Source organism: Erpetoichthys calabaricus, chromosome 1 (genome assembly GCF_900747795.2).
Source record: "Erpetoichthys calabaricus chromosome 1, fErpCal1.3, whole genome shotgun sequence".
Classification (NCBI taxonomy): domain Eukaryota; kingdom Metazoa; phylum Chordata; class Cladistia; order Polypteriformes; family Polypteridae; genus Erpetoichthys; species Erpetoichthys calabaricus.
Window position 1 is genome coordinate 107,305,156 of NC_041394.2, and position 17,207 is coordinate 107,322,362.

Genomic DNA, 17,207 nt, shown 5'->3' on the forward strand with positions numbered 1-17,207 from the left:
TCATGGTTAGGTGGTATTTGTTAACTGTGAGATTTGTGCTTGTGAAAAGCAAACAGAAATAATATTACTATTTAACTTTTTTACTATAAAGTTACATCTCCATTAAAATTTGCCAGAACAGAAATAATACAACAAATTGGACACTAGTTTCACTAAATTTCAACAGTACAAAGAAGCACAAAAACACAAATGGTAACACAATAAAACTGTATTACATTTGTGCTTCAATTATTACAGTACATTATGTACAAGAGTAGTCTGAAAATAAACATCTCATGCCAAATAACACATAAAAACAAATTTTTCACAATAGCAAGCAAAAAAAAGTTTTGTATGTACATACACAGCGCACTTTAACACACTCCCGTCTAAGATCACCTCTTTTCTTATGGTACTGTGGATTTAGACTGAACTGAGTTAAAGACTGATCTTATACAATAACAATCAATAGTAAGTGGACTGGGATAATTAGACCTCTTTAGATACTAATTACACCTGAGATTGTTGGGGCAGGCTACACCATCTTCTTCATGTGGTTCAAATGAATTACTGACATCAGCTTTAACTAGTGCAGGATTCTCGTTTCAGTAGTTTTGTAACCCTGCATAAATACAAGCAACACAACAAGGGCTCTCATTGAGTCCACCACAGCATTCAGTGCATCATACAATAAGGCCTGTGCTGCTGAGAGGGATGGGATAGATGAAGGGCAGAATCATCTCTGAAAAGCAAAACGATTTTGCCAGTTACATTCCCATATAATTCCACCTTATATCATTCACTATAGCTAATCTATACAGCACATCTCTGTCTTTTTTATGTACATGTGGGGTAAATGCTAAAAATAGTTAGTGCTTTCATTTTCAAATGCAGTCCCTTTCTTTGCTGTTTCCCCCCCCCGAGTAAGATTCAGCGAACTTGAGGTGCATAGCCTTCTTTCATTAAACCCTCTTCATAGTCTGTCTGACACAGGATCATGTTGTTCTTCAGGAAAAATTTGTCCCCAACACAAAACCTACAGAAGGGAACAAAGATAGAAAACAGCATGGTTACTTATCTTACATAGTTTCACATTTCTCACCCAATCATTTTCATATTTCACTGTTACAGCCATCCATCTATTATTTGGATCACAGCTTTCTCAACCCAGCAACTCTGCATCAAAGGATTCTTCAACCACTGGACGGAGCACTAGTTCATCTTAGAATACACTAGTCCTGGGGCAATTTACAAGCACCAAATATCCTAAAACACTTGTGTTTGAGATTTCAAGGGAAAGAAGAGAAAAACCCTTTGAGACATGGGGACAATGTGCAAGCACCACATGGACAGAATCCAGGCTAAGATTTAAACCTAAGACTCTGGAGCAATCAGGCAACAGAACTTACTGCTTCACCAATGATTGAACTTTATGCTTCAATATCATAGGAGCAGCTGTAGGCAAATTTCGTGTTTGAACCCATCAACCCCAAAATATATTTGACAGTTTCTGATTGATCTCAGGCAGAAATATGTTTCCTGTACTTTCTTATCCCCCTCTGAAATTAATTCCTGGCTATGTCTCTGTTCAATATGCAGTAATATCAGGAGACATATCAATCAAATAAAATAAAAAAATACTCATCTAGCAAGTTCAATCTAATACAGAATCCAATTTAAGAAAACGCACATTTTACACTGGCAGCATTGGCAGCTCTGCTTGGCAGTACAGGAGCTTGACAGTACAGGAGCTTGACAGTGGATCTGAATCCTGGTATGATTTTACATAATTTTGGTTTAATTTCAAAACTATAGGCTTTTAATCATATCACTAGGACTTCAGATTTGAAATTTCTGACATCAAATAATATAAATTTGCTACATAATAAAACGATAAGATTTGTGTGTGTCCAGTCCCTCCAAGTAATTTGATTGGTCAGTTTGGCTTTGGTGATGCGATCGAAAGATGAAATGACATTGTGAGACGCCCAAGGAGGAGCAAAGGCATAGAAGGCATGCTGAGAGTCGTCTTCAAGGACAGGAAGTATAAAAATGGACAGGAGGTGAGCAAAGTGCCTCAAAATGAGCGAGTCTAAGAAGCAGGCTTCATGGCAATGCACGCGAAAAAAGGGAGCACTGGGCAAGAGAGGTTCAGATACACAAGAAAACCAAAGAAAAGTGTACGAGAAAGACTGGAGGTGCACGTAGGGCAAGAAATATCAAATATTTTATAATTTATTCTATTATCTGTCTTTGACAGGTAATGTGGCTAGGATGATAATATAACTTGCAGACAGGTACAAATTTTATCTGCCAGAAGTCAGACTAATTTAAAAACCACTAGTCATTTGTGAATGATAATATTATTTCTAAAGTACTTTTCAGTACAATTTAGTTATTTTCTTTTCTGACACTCACATGTTAAAAACATATCCATCTATACATTTCCTGAGCCTGTACATTCCACCATGGGATCATGGAGCGCTACAGCCTCCCTCTGCAGTATGGGCCCAAACACAAAAACAACTCTAGGTGAGACATGAGTCAGTCACAGTATATTTATGAGATAATTAAACATAACACAGCATAACATTGTCAAACCAGCTCAAACTAATTCTAGGTCACGAAAAGCCATAATGTATCTTGACAGGAACCGGCAATGAATTTGGCAATGTAGCATAGCAGAGACCACAAATGCAAAAAGCTCACTGATAATCACATGAGCCAATTTAGAGTCACTAATTACCAACAGTATGTTACAACAGTTACACTAGTTCTTTTTTTTTTGAAACTTCAAAAGGTTAGGTATAATAAGTGAAATGCACCCAGAAATACAGTGCTGAACACAAACAGGTTAAACTTTACAGTAGAGAATACAATTTCACAGCTCAGGAAAATAGTTAACTGAAAATCACATTTTAGCTGATATCCCCATTAGATTAATATTTCTAGGTTAAATTACATTGAATTTCATGTTAGCAGAAAGCACAGTAATTTTGATACTGTTCTAATGTAGTAAAAGCAGATAAATTATTAATATGTTTTATGCTTTAAGAAAACTGCACCACAAAAAAAAGGAATCAGCAATGTTTGAAAAACAGATGAAATGCTGTTCTATATTCAAATCTATAAGTAATACAAAGTCTTTTGAAATTACATTCCCTGCTTATGGTACTTTATACTAAGAAAATGTAAAAGAAATTAATATTCCTCGAATCATACATTTAAAAATACATCCATTTTGAACATAGTTATTCAAAATAAAATACAGCTTGTGTTTATTACGGAGGATAGGCTATAAAAGAGCAAAAATATAAACATATTAAAAAAACACTACTTATTTTATTATGGATGAAAAGTATAAGAGACATTTTTAGAGAAGCTGGGGTATAGCTCAGCCTGGAAATGGCCATGATCTGGTCCCAGATTCGAGATGTATGTGAAACCAGATTAAGTGGGTTAAAAAATACATAGGTTGATGGATATTATATCAGAGACCACTGCCCACCAGTGAAAATTTCTGTGAAAGCGCTTTATCTTTAGCAAATTCAGAAGTTTTTTCTTCCCATTTTTTTTTTATTGTTGTTTCTATTTATTATATGCCTTTAGCGTCTGTAAAAAGCTACATTTCACCTTTGAGTCAAATAAAGTTTGTTTAACTGTTCAATCATTCTATCTTGAGCCAGCAAAAAAAAAAAAAAAAATCACAGCAAACCTCTAAGACAAAAAAAACCTTCAGAGAGTAGCTGTGACCATTGATATCATCTTTTTCCAACTCATTGACACTTTCTGCAGTACCTAGTGTTATGGCGCTTACATCATTATTAAATGAAATAAAACAACTGTCAGAATTCATTGGTGTAAAAAGAACTGATATTTGTAAAGACAAATCATTTTCTAGTGCCATAATAGGTGCATACTATACAACCCTGTTGTGCTTGTAACACGTTAAAAGCAACAGAGCTGTCAGCATGAACACCGTTCAGTCAGTGGGCTGAAGCTTTATACAGTATTTAGATTTAGTAATAAAACATTACTTAATATTTCACAGCGGTTGTGTTATTTGCTTTTTCTCATTTATTTCACTATTATTATGTTTTACTATGATCAGATGACCTACAATGGTTAGTCTTTTAATAATCAGAAAAGCCCTCAAATATCAAATGTTTCTAATGGTGCTAGCAATGTTTGCTTAAAATAACCACTGGAAGGCAACCGTTAGAAAATTCCATGTATCACAACGAATAATAAATTTCCCAATTTAAATAAAATGATTCTTGTTTCTTTTCCCCAATTTGGGCAGCTACAGTATGTGTACAGATTTAAAATATAATTACATAAATCTGGTCTAGAACTCACTTAATCCAATTCAGGGTCATCCTAAAAATGGACACAAGGCAGGAACAAGGCAGTACATGTAGTCACCCTCACTCACTCAGAAAAGGTTAATTTAAATAAAAGGTTCATTTTAACACACATGTGCTTTGGATGTAAAAGGAAAAATGGAGTATCCATGGAAAAACAGATGTAAGTAAATATGTAAACTAAATGCAGACAATGACTTGTCCGGGATCCAAACCTGATTTGTGTCACTAGTATAAAACATCTCAGTAATTATGGAGAAATGGTTAAATTCATGTCATCCATGGTTCTTATTTTTGGTAATAAATACAAATTGCATAAGCAAATAATGTTTTATTAATTTTTTTACTGACGAGATGTATGTTAATTGGTTAGAACAGAGCTGAATACATTGAGTGTCTACAGTATTTCCCTTAACACAGCATATTACAGGGTGATTCACTCGCAGGTACCCACATACACACGGTGTCTAAGAAGGGATGTCAGACTTCGAGTTTCATACTCTGGTGCAGTGCAGTGCACTGCCAAATATAAGAACAGGTAAGCATATTAAGATATTTCTTAATATAAAAATTAAGTATAAGTTTTCAATATTTTTAGAAAGTACCTGAATTTTTTTACTTTGTATGTTGAAAAAAAAAATATTATATACTGTGTAGACATTGGTGTGGTCACAAATTTCCCAACAGTTTTGTTTTTGTATTTTATCCACTTTAAGTTGAAGTTTATGATTTCTTGATTTTTTTTTTAAAACAACTAATAGCCAGTATGTTTAAATAAAAAGTAATTTTTGATTAACATTTTTAATTTAATTATAATGTTTGCAAAATAAAAAAAATTATTTGGAAAAAAAAAGCTACGAAATAAAAACTTTATTATTTAAAATAGAAATAAAAAATAAATGCACAACAATATAAGGCAACATATAAAAATGTTTTATTTTTGGGCTTACTTTAAAAGTAATCTATATTCTTACAAGGGATGCTGAGATATTAAAAGAAACACCTTTTTCTTAGCAGACATGAAAAAGACACCAGTAAGATTTTAAAATAATACTCGTTATGTTTAGTGTCTTTTCCAACTTAGATGGCTGTATCAGTAATTGGTACACAGTATGATCATATAATACTTTTTATTATTATTATAGATGATCCCACTACATCTATAATGTGCATTTTCATCCCTTATTCAAATTTCAGCTTTTGTTCATATAATGGCTGAAATCAAAACAAATGGGTCAGACTTTTATCATCTTTAATAAAACACTGGAAGCAGCAATACCTTCATTGGAAGACAAACTGATTATTTTTGGAAAAAACAAAACACAAATAATAAACTTTAAATGTCTTGTTATTACTTTATGTAAGCCCGTTTTGCTTTTTTTTTTCTTTAAGCGGTATATCTGGTTATGGAGTCCTATATTAATTAAGCACACCTTTAGTTTTGCCATTGGCTTCTTGGTAGTCTTGCTTTCTCCACGCCTGGACATTCACTTTGAAGCTGTATCCTGATCTTTACTATGTTGCATTTCCTCTGCTTCCAATGATGATTCAATGATATACAGTATGTAGTGCCTTTATACAATACTTTTATATTCCTCTCCTGACCTGTACCTATCAACATTTCATAAAAATGTGTTAGTTTCTCATGGACCATGATTATCTCTGCATTATGCAATTAAACTTCATGGAAATGTGCCTGGAACTACAGATTTTATTTAGCTAATCAGAGTCCACTAGTGTCAGCTGAAAGAAAATTACCCTTTGTGTATAATATAAAATGAGATGATTACATCTGAACAAAGTTGAAACCCTTTTTAAGAAAGATGTATGCACTTATGCAAACAATTTCTCTTGAGCGTTTGTTTTCCTAAAAATTATTAATTTGTTTTTTACTTAAATTACCGACTAGAAGAACTTATTAAAGGCGAAAAACAATTTGACATGGTCTGCCTCGATTTTCCCAGGTTCGTCAGGTGTTGGGATTTTTTTTTTAAACAATTTCTGCTCTTTTTCCCAATCCCAGCAACTGTAACTGAATCAACAATTTGGATACTCCATAGTTTGTATGGCTGCGGCAACATTTCCCTGTCACCCACTGGTGCTTATGCTTCCACATGCTCCCATGGAGCACAAAGGTGGTAGCAGGTTTGCGAGTAGCATAAGATTAAAGGGATCTTGTCAAGTGATAACTTGTCAAATCCTTGGCAATTGTGGAAATTAAGAAGATTGTGATGCTTCTGACTCATTAAGAGACCACCGCGTGTCACTGTGGCTTGGGCTTTGCTCATGCTTTAAGTAACGGATCTGTTAGGTTCATGGTGTCATTGCTTTCTTTTGTTCTCAGGAGTCAAATAATATAGATAGGTGCCTAAATTCAGCTTCTGCTGGGAAGGTTAGGAGAAACAAGCTCTTGCATGCCTATTTATAGGCCATAGACGAGGTTCCCGTTTTTTGTACAAGTAAAAAAAGACCTAGTAGGGTGTAACAGCAGTGTTTTTCCTTTCGTGCCTCTTGATTTTAAGGTTTCCTTTGCTCATCTCAAAACATTTCCAACCTCTCTTGTACATTGTTATCTTTACTAGACTGTCAGTGTTTGATATATTTCTGCATTACATATCTACTATGCATTGGCATTTCAAAATGAAGACTTCCAAATATCACTTAGGAAAAGGTACTTAAATAATTTAAAATTTCTAAAATGTTTCCAAAGTGGATACATTTGTGTAATCCATTTTGAGAAAATAATTTGATAGACCTTTAAGTGATGACAACTTGAGTATATTTTTTTGAAACTTGGTTACCTTCCAAAAAAAAGAAGCAGGCACTGCTGTTTTACTGAGGTTTATTTTGAATCTTATGTAAAATAATAAATATTTGCAAATCGTTAAAACAAAATTTTCTAGAACCTTAAAGCCTACTATCCAATAACATTAATGACTAAAATGAAGCACAAGTAGATATAGGAATATATAGAAGTCTGAAGTTCAGCGTAGCAAAATGTCAACATTAATGATGGTCAAAAGGTTTTACTACTTTCTTCATATCACGCTTTCACTAAGAGTACACTTTGGAATTTAATGCCTTTTAAATTGCTTACTGTATAAATCATATAACAAATTGTGGGCAGATCAGTATGTAATTTAATGCATTCCTGTTTTTGCTGCAGTCATGTACAGTATGAGTTGGTCTTGTCTCAGTTTCATTAGTTTACTATAGCAGCCAAAAACAGGAAGTCCTATTATTTACATTGGTTTTACTTCATTTTTTAATGCAAACAAAAACACCTGTCATATCTGTCTAGTAAATTATTCTTAAGGACACTATTGTTTCAAATCCATTGTTCCATTAAGCATTTGAATCAGCAGCTTGGTTAGGGTTTTTAGTTATCTTACTGTTTTATATTTGGCAAGAACAATCACTAAATGATCAAAGTTCAAATCAAACATTGTTGAAGTTCCTTTTTGAAGAATGACTGAAAATTGTTCTCTTTCACAAATGGGGAAAAAAAATGAGTTTTTAAGGTTTAATATCTGAACCACAATCAGCAATTAAAAGAACCTTCCTCTGTAAGTGACAAGCCAAAAACAAGAAGATTTGCAATGCTGTACAAGGATGAGCGATACTTAAAGATAGTATCTCTTAGAAAGAGAAAGATGACAAGTGATAAACTGACAGTACTGGCAGAAATCTCAAGTGTCACTCCCTGTTCATTGACAATACAAATCTCTTATGAAATCGGGATTTAAAGGGATTTTAGTAGAAAAAGATGTATTTAGAAATGTGAAAAGGCTCAAATGCTAAAATCAGCACAAAAACAAAGAAAGAGGGGCCTCAGTTAATTCAGCAATCTTCTCTTGCACAAAGAAAAATGCAGATCCAATAGTAGCTATATTTGAGACAACAATAATGATTTATAAAGACTTTGCTTCCAAATAATAAATATGACTAAAGTGCACAATGAACAATCCTTCTGAAAGTCTATAGCCTCATGAAAGATGTAAGGTATGAGCAATATCAACATAATGGTGATATATTACACAGAAAGTTTTACCATCCACAGTCTCCCCTCACCACAAAAAAGAATCATCAATATATACAACAGCTCCCAATAAACACGCCGGAGTCAAAAGTGAAATGGCCGAGATTAAAATTGAAAATACAGCACACAAACGTCTTTAAAAAATGTGAACATAAAATGTATTTTGCAACTTGTAAACAGACAAATGACCATTCAGGGTGCTATCTGTAACTGTTCCTCTTAAGCAGAATGCATCTCTAGAAGAGATGGCAAAGGCACACTGATTTCCTGGAGCAGGAAGCCATCAAAAACACTTAAAAAGGAAAGACTCCATTTGTGCAATGTGAAGTTTGGCTACACATCTATAGTAAGCTCTAGGTTCTTAACTTCTGGCTTGATTTGAAAATCACCTCTAATGCTCTGCCCTTCATGGCTGGAGTTGATCATGAAGGACACGCCTGCTTGAAATAACTGGTGATGTCTGAATTGTGCACCACTTGAGAACTTTAATGGTCAAGGCATAAGGGAGTATAGCAGAGATGAGTTGATGTTAAACCTTGAATATGCACTTGATAATGGGATCTGCAGCCTCTGTCTCTAGCCATGTGGTCAATTCTTAAACACCAAACTTGTGGTAGACAACGCCTTTATTTTCCCTCTAAGCCACATCACTGACTGAGCAAACTTGGGCTTAAACCCTGAAGGACTTGCACTATGCTTTGGGGGCATAACTGCAACACAAAACTTGATTTAAAAAAACGGTAATAATGTTCTAGAAATTGCCAAAACCAGCTGCTACAGGCCACACAGATCATACGCCTTTTGCTTATCATGTACTGGCGGCATTGCTGACAGCCATAGAATGATACACTTGGCATAGAAGCAGCCAAAGAAGCAATGGTGGAGCTGCAGAGGTAGCAGTCTCTTGGCTGTCTTTCTTCATTACTGATGCAGCAACCAACAAATGGCCACAAACTAGGTAAACATATGTAAATACTATACACTATATTATTGCGCTCACAGAGACCCAATCTTCATTTTTTTAAAATCATGCCTAACACAGTGGGCTTATGTTTTTTGTTTCCAATCTGTGCAGATGGTTCAGACTTTTTTCTCCATCAAGAAGATAGAAATGCCTTGTAAATAAATATTTCATTATTATTATTATTACTTTACAGGATCTCATGTTTTCTGATTCTTATAGGGCCCTTTAAGGTTTGTTTTGACCAGCACTGCTCCATATGGCTAATTTGTATGCATTCGGCCCGCACCACCTTCCTTTACACAAAATCTTGCAGACCAGTTTGTTCTACTCTGTAACAGAAGTTAAAGTATGCGTACTGGTGACCAACACTAGACCCAGAGAGCCTCAACTGCAATGTCTTTTACACTTTGTGACCGACTTACTGCCAGTTTTACAAACAGCCAAATGGCCAGTCACAGATGGAGCCATAAGTCAGTGCATGACTTATGACTATTTCATATGGAGTGCAAGTTATTACAACTGTTATTCATGGGATATAGTAGCACAGTACCCGATGATGGAGAAATCAGCAGATTTAACACAACTAGAATGCTAAGAGCACAAACAATTATACTGAAGCATAAAACTCAAACAGTTTGTGTCTTTTTCAGTTTAACTGATGGTATGTTTTCATTTCTGACAAATTCTGATTATGTTCTTTGTACAAACAAGTAAAAGCAAACATCTACAATTACTCAAAAATTTATATTTATATTATTGGGATTGATAACTCAATAAATGAGAATATTAAAAATGTTTTGATAAGAACTTACCATACCATGCATCACAGTTTGTCATTTTATTTTAACTTCTTATTAAATAGAACATCAAGCTCATATCTGAAGGTCCAAAGTTGTTGCTATTGACTATTACTTAGTAACTATTTCACACATTTATAGTTCTCTATAAAATATAATTACTAACATATGAAGAAAATATAAATTTATTCAGTTTTCCTTCTGTAATTTGTACTGTACACTTGCTTAAGCAGGAAAGATACAACTACTACAATTTCTACTTGTAACTCTTGATTTGCAGTCCTAAATTGGGCTATTAAGATTTTTGCACATATTCTCTAGCTGTAACAACAAGGTCACAACTTTAAGATCAAAACTCCATAAAAAATTTTGCCAGACCAAAACACTAAAATATGTCATTTTGTTATGAAGTGATATCCTGTAAAATATTAATATTTAATTTAAATATACACATCTAACTGTAAATTCATGATAGCAGTGTCACAGTAGATCAACCTTACACGTACTGTGAAATAAACCCTGAGAACTGCTAGAAAATAGGATTACTTATGTGATAACAAATAATTAAGCGATTCTTCTTAATACCAGAGAGCTTTTATATAGATTCTGTTAATAATCAGTACAGTGGTGGGTCCTAAATTTGTAAGGCAATATTTCTAAGGCAGGACAATCTTGTAACATAAAAAACAGAAGCAAGACATTCTTTACCTTGCTTTGTTTTCCCCTTCAACATACAAAAATAAAGTTTGTCAGTAAACACTACAAAGAATAAATGTGCTTGAATTGCACCAATTGCTTTCAAAGATGACAAAAATGATCTGTGAAACAATAACTGCAAAATAAAAAAGTGAATTACTTTCATGTGGCAAAAGGAATTAAAATCTGAAATAATTTCTTACCATGCAGTGAGTTTTTGCACCAAAACATCTGCATTCCAGAAAAAAAAACCAGCACTTTTTTTTATTACAACACTACAATAAAACATGTGACTAACAAGCTGCATTGGACCAATTTATATTTCAAGTTAAAGTAATGCTCCTTTACCCTAGAAAGCTAAACTTCTTAGGAGGTGAGGATGCCTAAGCAGTGTTGGAGATACCAGGTCAAAAGTCAGCTGACACAATTCCTCCTGGGATAGCACTGTTACACATGACTCCTGACTGGAATAACTGTGATATTCAAGTAAGAATGTACCATCTGCACATAAAGAGGCCTCCTCTGTATGCAAATTAGTCACCTTTAAAATGTGTTTTTATGAGAATATTAAGAATCATTTTAATAGTTTATCACTTTGTCCTGAACTGTGCTTATTAATTTAGAATTGTGCCTTGCACACACTTACTTTTCTGTAATTGTTACTAATTAACTAATGAAAAAAATGTCATATAAAGCAATATATATATCTTATAAAACAAAAAATCATAATAACCATCAATAACACCTATGTGCTAATAAAACAAATAACATCTAAAAAAGCATATGTATTTTATACCCTTAGTATGATGGCTACATCAATCACTCTGATTGTCACACAGCATCATTAAATATACTGTAGAAATGTTGCCTTCATTTTTTACATTTCTTAGAAACTCATTATTCATAGAGGACATAATTTATTAGTAAAGACCTTAGCATTTACAATTCAAATTCAAACCATAACATAACCTTAGAAAAGAAACTAGCAATAATTTTTCATTCATACCACCATCGGTCTTTGTAACTCATAAATTCATCCAGCTTCCTTCTGCAAAAGTAGTTCATCTCAGTCTCCACCCAGTTCTAGACAGGTTCACTACTTCTACAGCCACAAATCTAAAGAAACAGACTTCTTGCATCCAAAATGCAAAATACCGTGACATAAATGATTACTGAACATTATTCATTGTGAGCTGTGTTGCTTGCTTATTCTGGTTCTTAATTTTAATTTAGATTTACCATTGTTGCCCTTTATAACAACAACAGATGGGAAAGTATGGAAGCCTTAATTTATGTACTAAATTTTCAATATAAAATTAAAAATGTAATAATGTAAATACTTTGCTAAAAAGCCCCTGAAACACTGTTACAGTATGTATCTGTAGTTTTGGTAAAATCCTCTTTAAACACAGTTCTGTGAATTTATCTTTTATTTGAATTATTACTTTGTCATTTATTTATTTGGCTGATGCTTTACCTAAAGTAAATGAATGATTACAAATGTAAAGTAAACTGATTCATGTAGCTCAGCAAAAGCGGCCCTGGCCAGTTAAGCAAGTCGAGTACACACATGTGGTAAATTTAAAGGTCCAGTAAGTTTGCCACGTGTTTACAGATATTTTCCTGGGATCAGCCCCTCACTCAGTTCTTCTCTGATCTCTCCTATATTCTGTAACTGTATGACAGGAGAAATGGGGACAGAAATTGGGAGGGGGAGTAAGAGGCTCTGCTTAGACACTGTACTGGCCATCTGATGTTGTTTATACTTAAATGGTTATTGTTTTGTTGGATGCCTTTGTTTCATGATTTGAAAGCCTTTTCCTTGTTCAGCCTATCCTACTCTATTTTTGATCTTTAGTTTCTTGTTTGACCTTGTCCCTTTTCTCAGTGGACATAAAAACTCTTTTTGAAACAGTTCCTAACTCAATACACTGTAAAGAAGAAAGGGTACTTCAGTGTACCTGAAAAAGCCTACTATGTAAAAAAAAAAAAAAAAAGTTTGTTAGTTTGAAGGCTATGCATGAAGTGAATTTTGGAAATACTGTGATAGCTGTGGGACAACCGTTTGCCACTGGTGCTTATTTACTGTGGCCAGGTAGTAGCTAATGCAGTCCAGGGGCCTCATGTATAAACGGTGCGTACACACAAAAATGTTGTGCATACCTGTTTCCTCGCACACTTTGAGATGTATAAAAACTAAGCGACACACGTTTATACGGTAGCCCCCTGAATTGCATACGCATGTTTCTGGTCAGTTTTGCAAACTGGCAGCACCCAGCTTCAAAGCAGTGTGTTACTGTTTCTGTGTCATTTATCCTTCTTTTTTATATTCACATCAATGATGCGGGATTTATGAAATACACCAAAATTAATTGCATATCATTCACAAATTTAATTCACTTGATTGTAATAATTCTGTAACAATATACTGGTGCATGGAATGAGCAAACTACTCCAACTACCATAGTTGCTTAGGGTTGTTAGAAGACATTGCAAACAAAAGAATTAGAAGAGAGTGCCTATTTATAGATGATGACTGGCTTCTAAGGCAATTTTGATTTCCAAGAGCTATCCTCTTGGTGCTGTGTGCTGAACTGGCACCGGCTTTACAAGGGCAGAGTTTGAGGAATTGTTCTCTACCTACTCCTTTGCAAGTTCTGCCCACTCTCAGGTTTTTAACCACAGGAGCTTTTCAACGTGAACTTGCTGACCGATCGGGTATTTAACAAATATCACACAGTCGCGTCATACCAGCTGTATAAGGATGGTATTATCCGCTTGTATTCGGATATATAAAAAAGATTTCCTTACTCGTTGGTTGAACTGCGAAACATCAAAGAGCAACTTGAAGCAATGTCTGGTTTCCCAAATGTAATTGGAGCAGTCAGCCGCACACACATTGCTATTGAAACACCATGGACGAATCACCAAGAGAATGAGCTGGCATTACATCATATATAGCTTGAGGACCTATAAAAATGGCAGCTCCATACAGACGCAGTTGCTTTTTCCAACTAGTGCGGCAAAAGGCAAGCAGTTCTTTTAAAGACAGAGAGAGCAGAGAATTGATCCGTTTTATCGCTCAGTACCAATGCTACACTATAAAGACGCCTTCAAAGAATTAATTTGCTTATGTAAATAGAATGTATTTCCACTCTATTAATGTGCTACTCTGTAGTCCACAGAAAGTGTGTCATGGCTGTCCCATATCAGATGAGATGTGGTATGATTAACCTGAATGTAAAAACAGTTAATCAGATGCAGCATTTATTTTTTAACCAATTCATTTAATTTGTAGTCAGTATCGCATAGTGCAGCCTTTATATTCCTTAGTTCATTGACCAAATCTCTTACATCATCCACTATTGCATTATGCGACTCCAGAACAGTATCCATCACCACACAGCCAGATGATCGCCGAGTGATTTCAAAGGCAGAGGTGTGTGTGCAGCTAGTGTCTGAAAATGTGCTGGGCACAGCAGCACCATCACTGCATGGAGTCGTGTCATTGGCACAGGAGTCAGCATTTGTAACATCGTCTGTAACAGAATAAACAGACAGTAGGCTGTGACTCACCTTTTCACATCGACTTTGATATTTGACCTCTTCTTTTTTATGTTGGGAACTGTACGAATTTCTGAACTTGAACTTTCAGTGTCTCAGCCACACTGTATCACTCCATCAATTCCTTTACTTGCTTATACCACTGCTTAAGCCAACAAATATTACATTTTTCCTTGCCTCCATTTTGGATTTGCTGAAATTCTTTTTTCCACGTGATTTAGACCATGGTCTTTTAACAAAACACTAAATGCAAGGTGATATTTATGTTGATTTTCATATTAAAATATGCAAAATTCTGGAAGGAGACGGGGTGCAGCCGTAGGCACGTGCATTAAATTTCATGTTCATTGGGATTTGTATAGCGTAAGTGAGTAGAACTTGGCTTATGCACAGTTTTATGCATCTGGATTTTTTTTTGTGCATAAGCACATTTATGTTTTAGTTCGTACACCATGTTTTAGTATGAATTCTACGCACGCCGTTATACATGAGGCCCCTGCTTATCTTTATAATGTCCACTTTAAGTGGTGCTATTCAAACCTAGTGCATTTATAATGGGCAGTATGTACTGTATATGAAAAGAAAAGCTGAAGCTAGCCACTCATGTCACTAGCTCCTAATTAACTCAGTTGCTGTTGGCTAATAGCTTAAGTTGCAAAGCATCAGGTATAATGGCAAGTAAATGTAATTATGCACCTGTAAAAAATATTTGGGAAAGATCTGCATTGCACTATTCCACATACCATTTCCATGTACAAATTGAATGTACATTAATTTCAAGTGAGAAATTAAACTCAATGGTGGAGATTAACCAGTCCAAATGCAGTAGACGATGGTGAGTCACCAATGGCAAATGTCTTGATGAATTCTGTGAAGAGAGTCTCACCTGCGTAGGGTGTTAGCCTGTAGTTCAAAGCATTACCTGTAGGTGCTGTGCTGGTCTGTTGCACAACCAACCAGGCCTCCCATGGTGGAGCTGCACTGGACCATCAGCAGTCTTTTCAATGGATGTGAAAGCTTTCCTGCCATCCTTGTTGCCAGCATCATCCCACAGTAATATCTATGCATGAATCTAGCCTGCAGTCTTCATGAAGACCAGTCTTTAGGCTCAAATCAAAATCAGTGGTATATGTAAATTTGTTATCAAGGAATTCTTTCTTGTGTGCTTTGATGGTAGTACAAGCTTCACTGGTTCACAGTTAACCAACTTAATGTAAAGGTGATTGTTACATGAAGTGTGGGTCTCCAGTGAAGGCCAGGAGTGTCACAGATATCAAGGATTAATCATTTGCATACTTGACAATGGAGATTACTCAGACTATTTGCAGACTGGGTCACTGCTTCCAATGTTACACAAGTTTTCTTTTCAAAATGTATATTTCAAGTTTTTAAAACACATATACTGAATCACATATAACAAAACAAGTAAACCATGTAACATTACAGAACATCCATCCATGTCCATGTACTTAAGTACCAAGTGATGAGTCATTTGCACCTACCTCTGGTTACAAAGCTGGCAGGCAAAACAGTCCAGGTGGTAAACATTGTCCTTGGCTCGCATCACCATCTCAAAGGCAGGAATGAGCTTACTGCAGGCTGCACAATTTCCTGTGACACCAAATAACCTGAAAAACAAGCAGAAGGAAGTGCTTATTAAGAAACATAGCTCTGCTATAGTGCTTTACATCAACTGTTTAGTTTAAAGAAGTGTTTAACTATCACTGTTTACGTACAATACTATTACTCAGATAGACTTTATTATGAAACCAAAAGAACTTATTTTGTTTTGAAAACACCTTTTCTGCTAATATATAAAAGATGACGCTCAAAAGAGATTAACAACAGACTTTGATCATATAGTACCTATCATTTGAAAAGCTCACACATACAGTTCAGTGGTATTTTGTGCATGTTTTATTCTGCTGTGGCAAATAAGTCAAATAACTTGCTTAAGCTGGCACAATTAAAATCATTGGTTAAAAATCAATACACAACCTTATTGCTTCTAGTGCAGCTCTACATCCACTCTCATATATTAGTTTCTCTTTCCCATAAATAATAGGAATTGCTACCACTGATTGGGAAATGATAAGCAACTGTACATGTATTTTTGTGGTTAGATTCAGATTACCCAATGCCAATGTTGTACACAATAATCTGTTATCACAAAATATTGTAGTTTTTAACGGGTATTTCATTAACCTTCAAGCATTTAAGACGGAATCAAAAAATACTGGCCACTGAACACCATGCAGCTGGGACATACATTATGTTAGTAACTACACAAGTGTAAGTAGCACTGTACGTTTTATTAAAATGGGTCTCAGTTTGCATGCAAAACAAACTCACAAATTTCTGGGGAAAACTAAACAAGAGGTAAATATATACACGTACAAAAAAGTAACAATATTGTCTACATTCTGCAATATGTAAACACTACTACAGTCTTCATAAATAAAACAGCAATACAGTTATGCTTCTAGAAAACTATAGTTAACATTTATTTTACTTGGTACCTATTATACTGTAGAGTTTTAGAAATCACAAGAAATTAAAGAAAATAGTGGTGCTGGTTCAGTTAATTGGTCAAAACACAACATGGAAAAAAACCATTCTGACCATTCCCCTTACTCAAAATAAATTAATTTCAATGAAAAAGTAAAAATATAAACACAACAGTTTTAAATTTACTTAATTTAGATTAGGGTGCTTTTCTTGCAATATTGGGCTCAAGGTAGAATTCAGCTCTGGAGAGGGCACCAGTCCATTGCTGGCTTACCCAACTGACACACCCCCATGGG

At 34.8% G+C, this 17,207-nt stretch overlaps 1 protein-coding gene across 6 annotated transcripts in view; it reads right to left on the reverse strand.

Moving 5' to 3' along the window:
• Positions 1–897: 897 nt before the first annotated feature.
• lmo3 (LIM domain only 3) overlaps positions 898–17,207 on the reverse strand; it is a 111,845-nt gene continuing 95,535 nt past the window's right edge. For all 6 annotated transcript variants that reach the window (XM_028804952.2, XM_028804925.2, XM_028804933.2 and 3 more), the window contains exons 3-4: positions 15,906–16,031; positions 898–1,015 (exon numbers count right to left, since the gene is read on the reverse strand). In XM_028804952.2, coding sequence (XP_028660785.1) covers positions 910–1,015; positions 15,906–16,031 — 232 coding nt within the window. In that variant the 3' untranslated portion in view covers positions 898–909. The remainder of the gene's footprint in view (positions 1,016–15,905; positions 16,032–17,207) is intronic.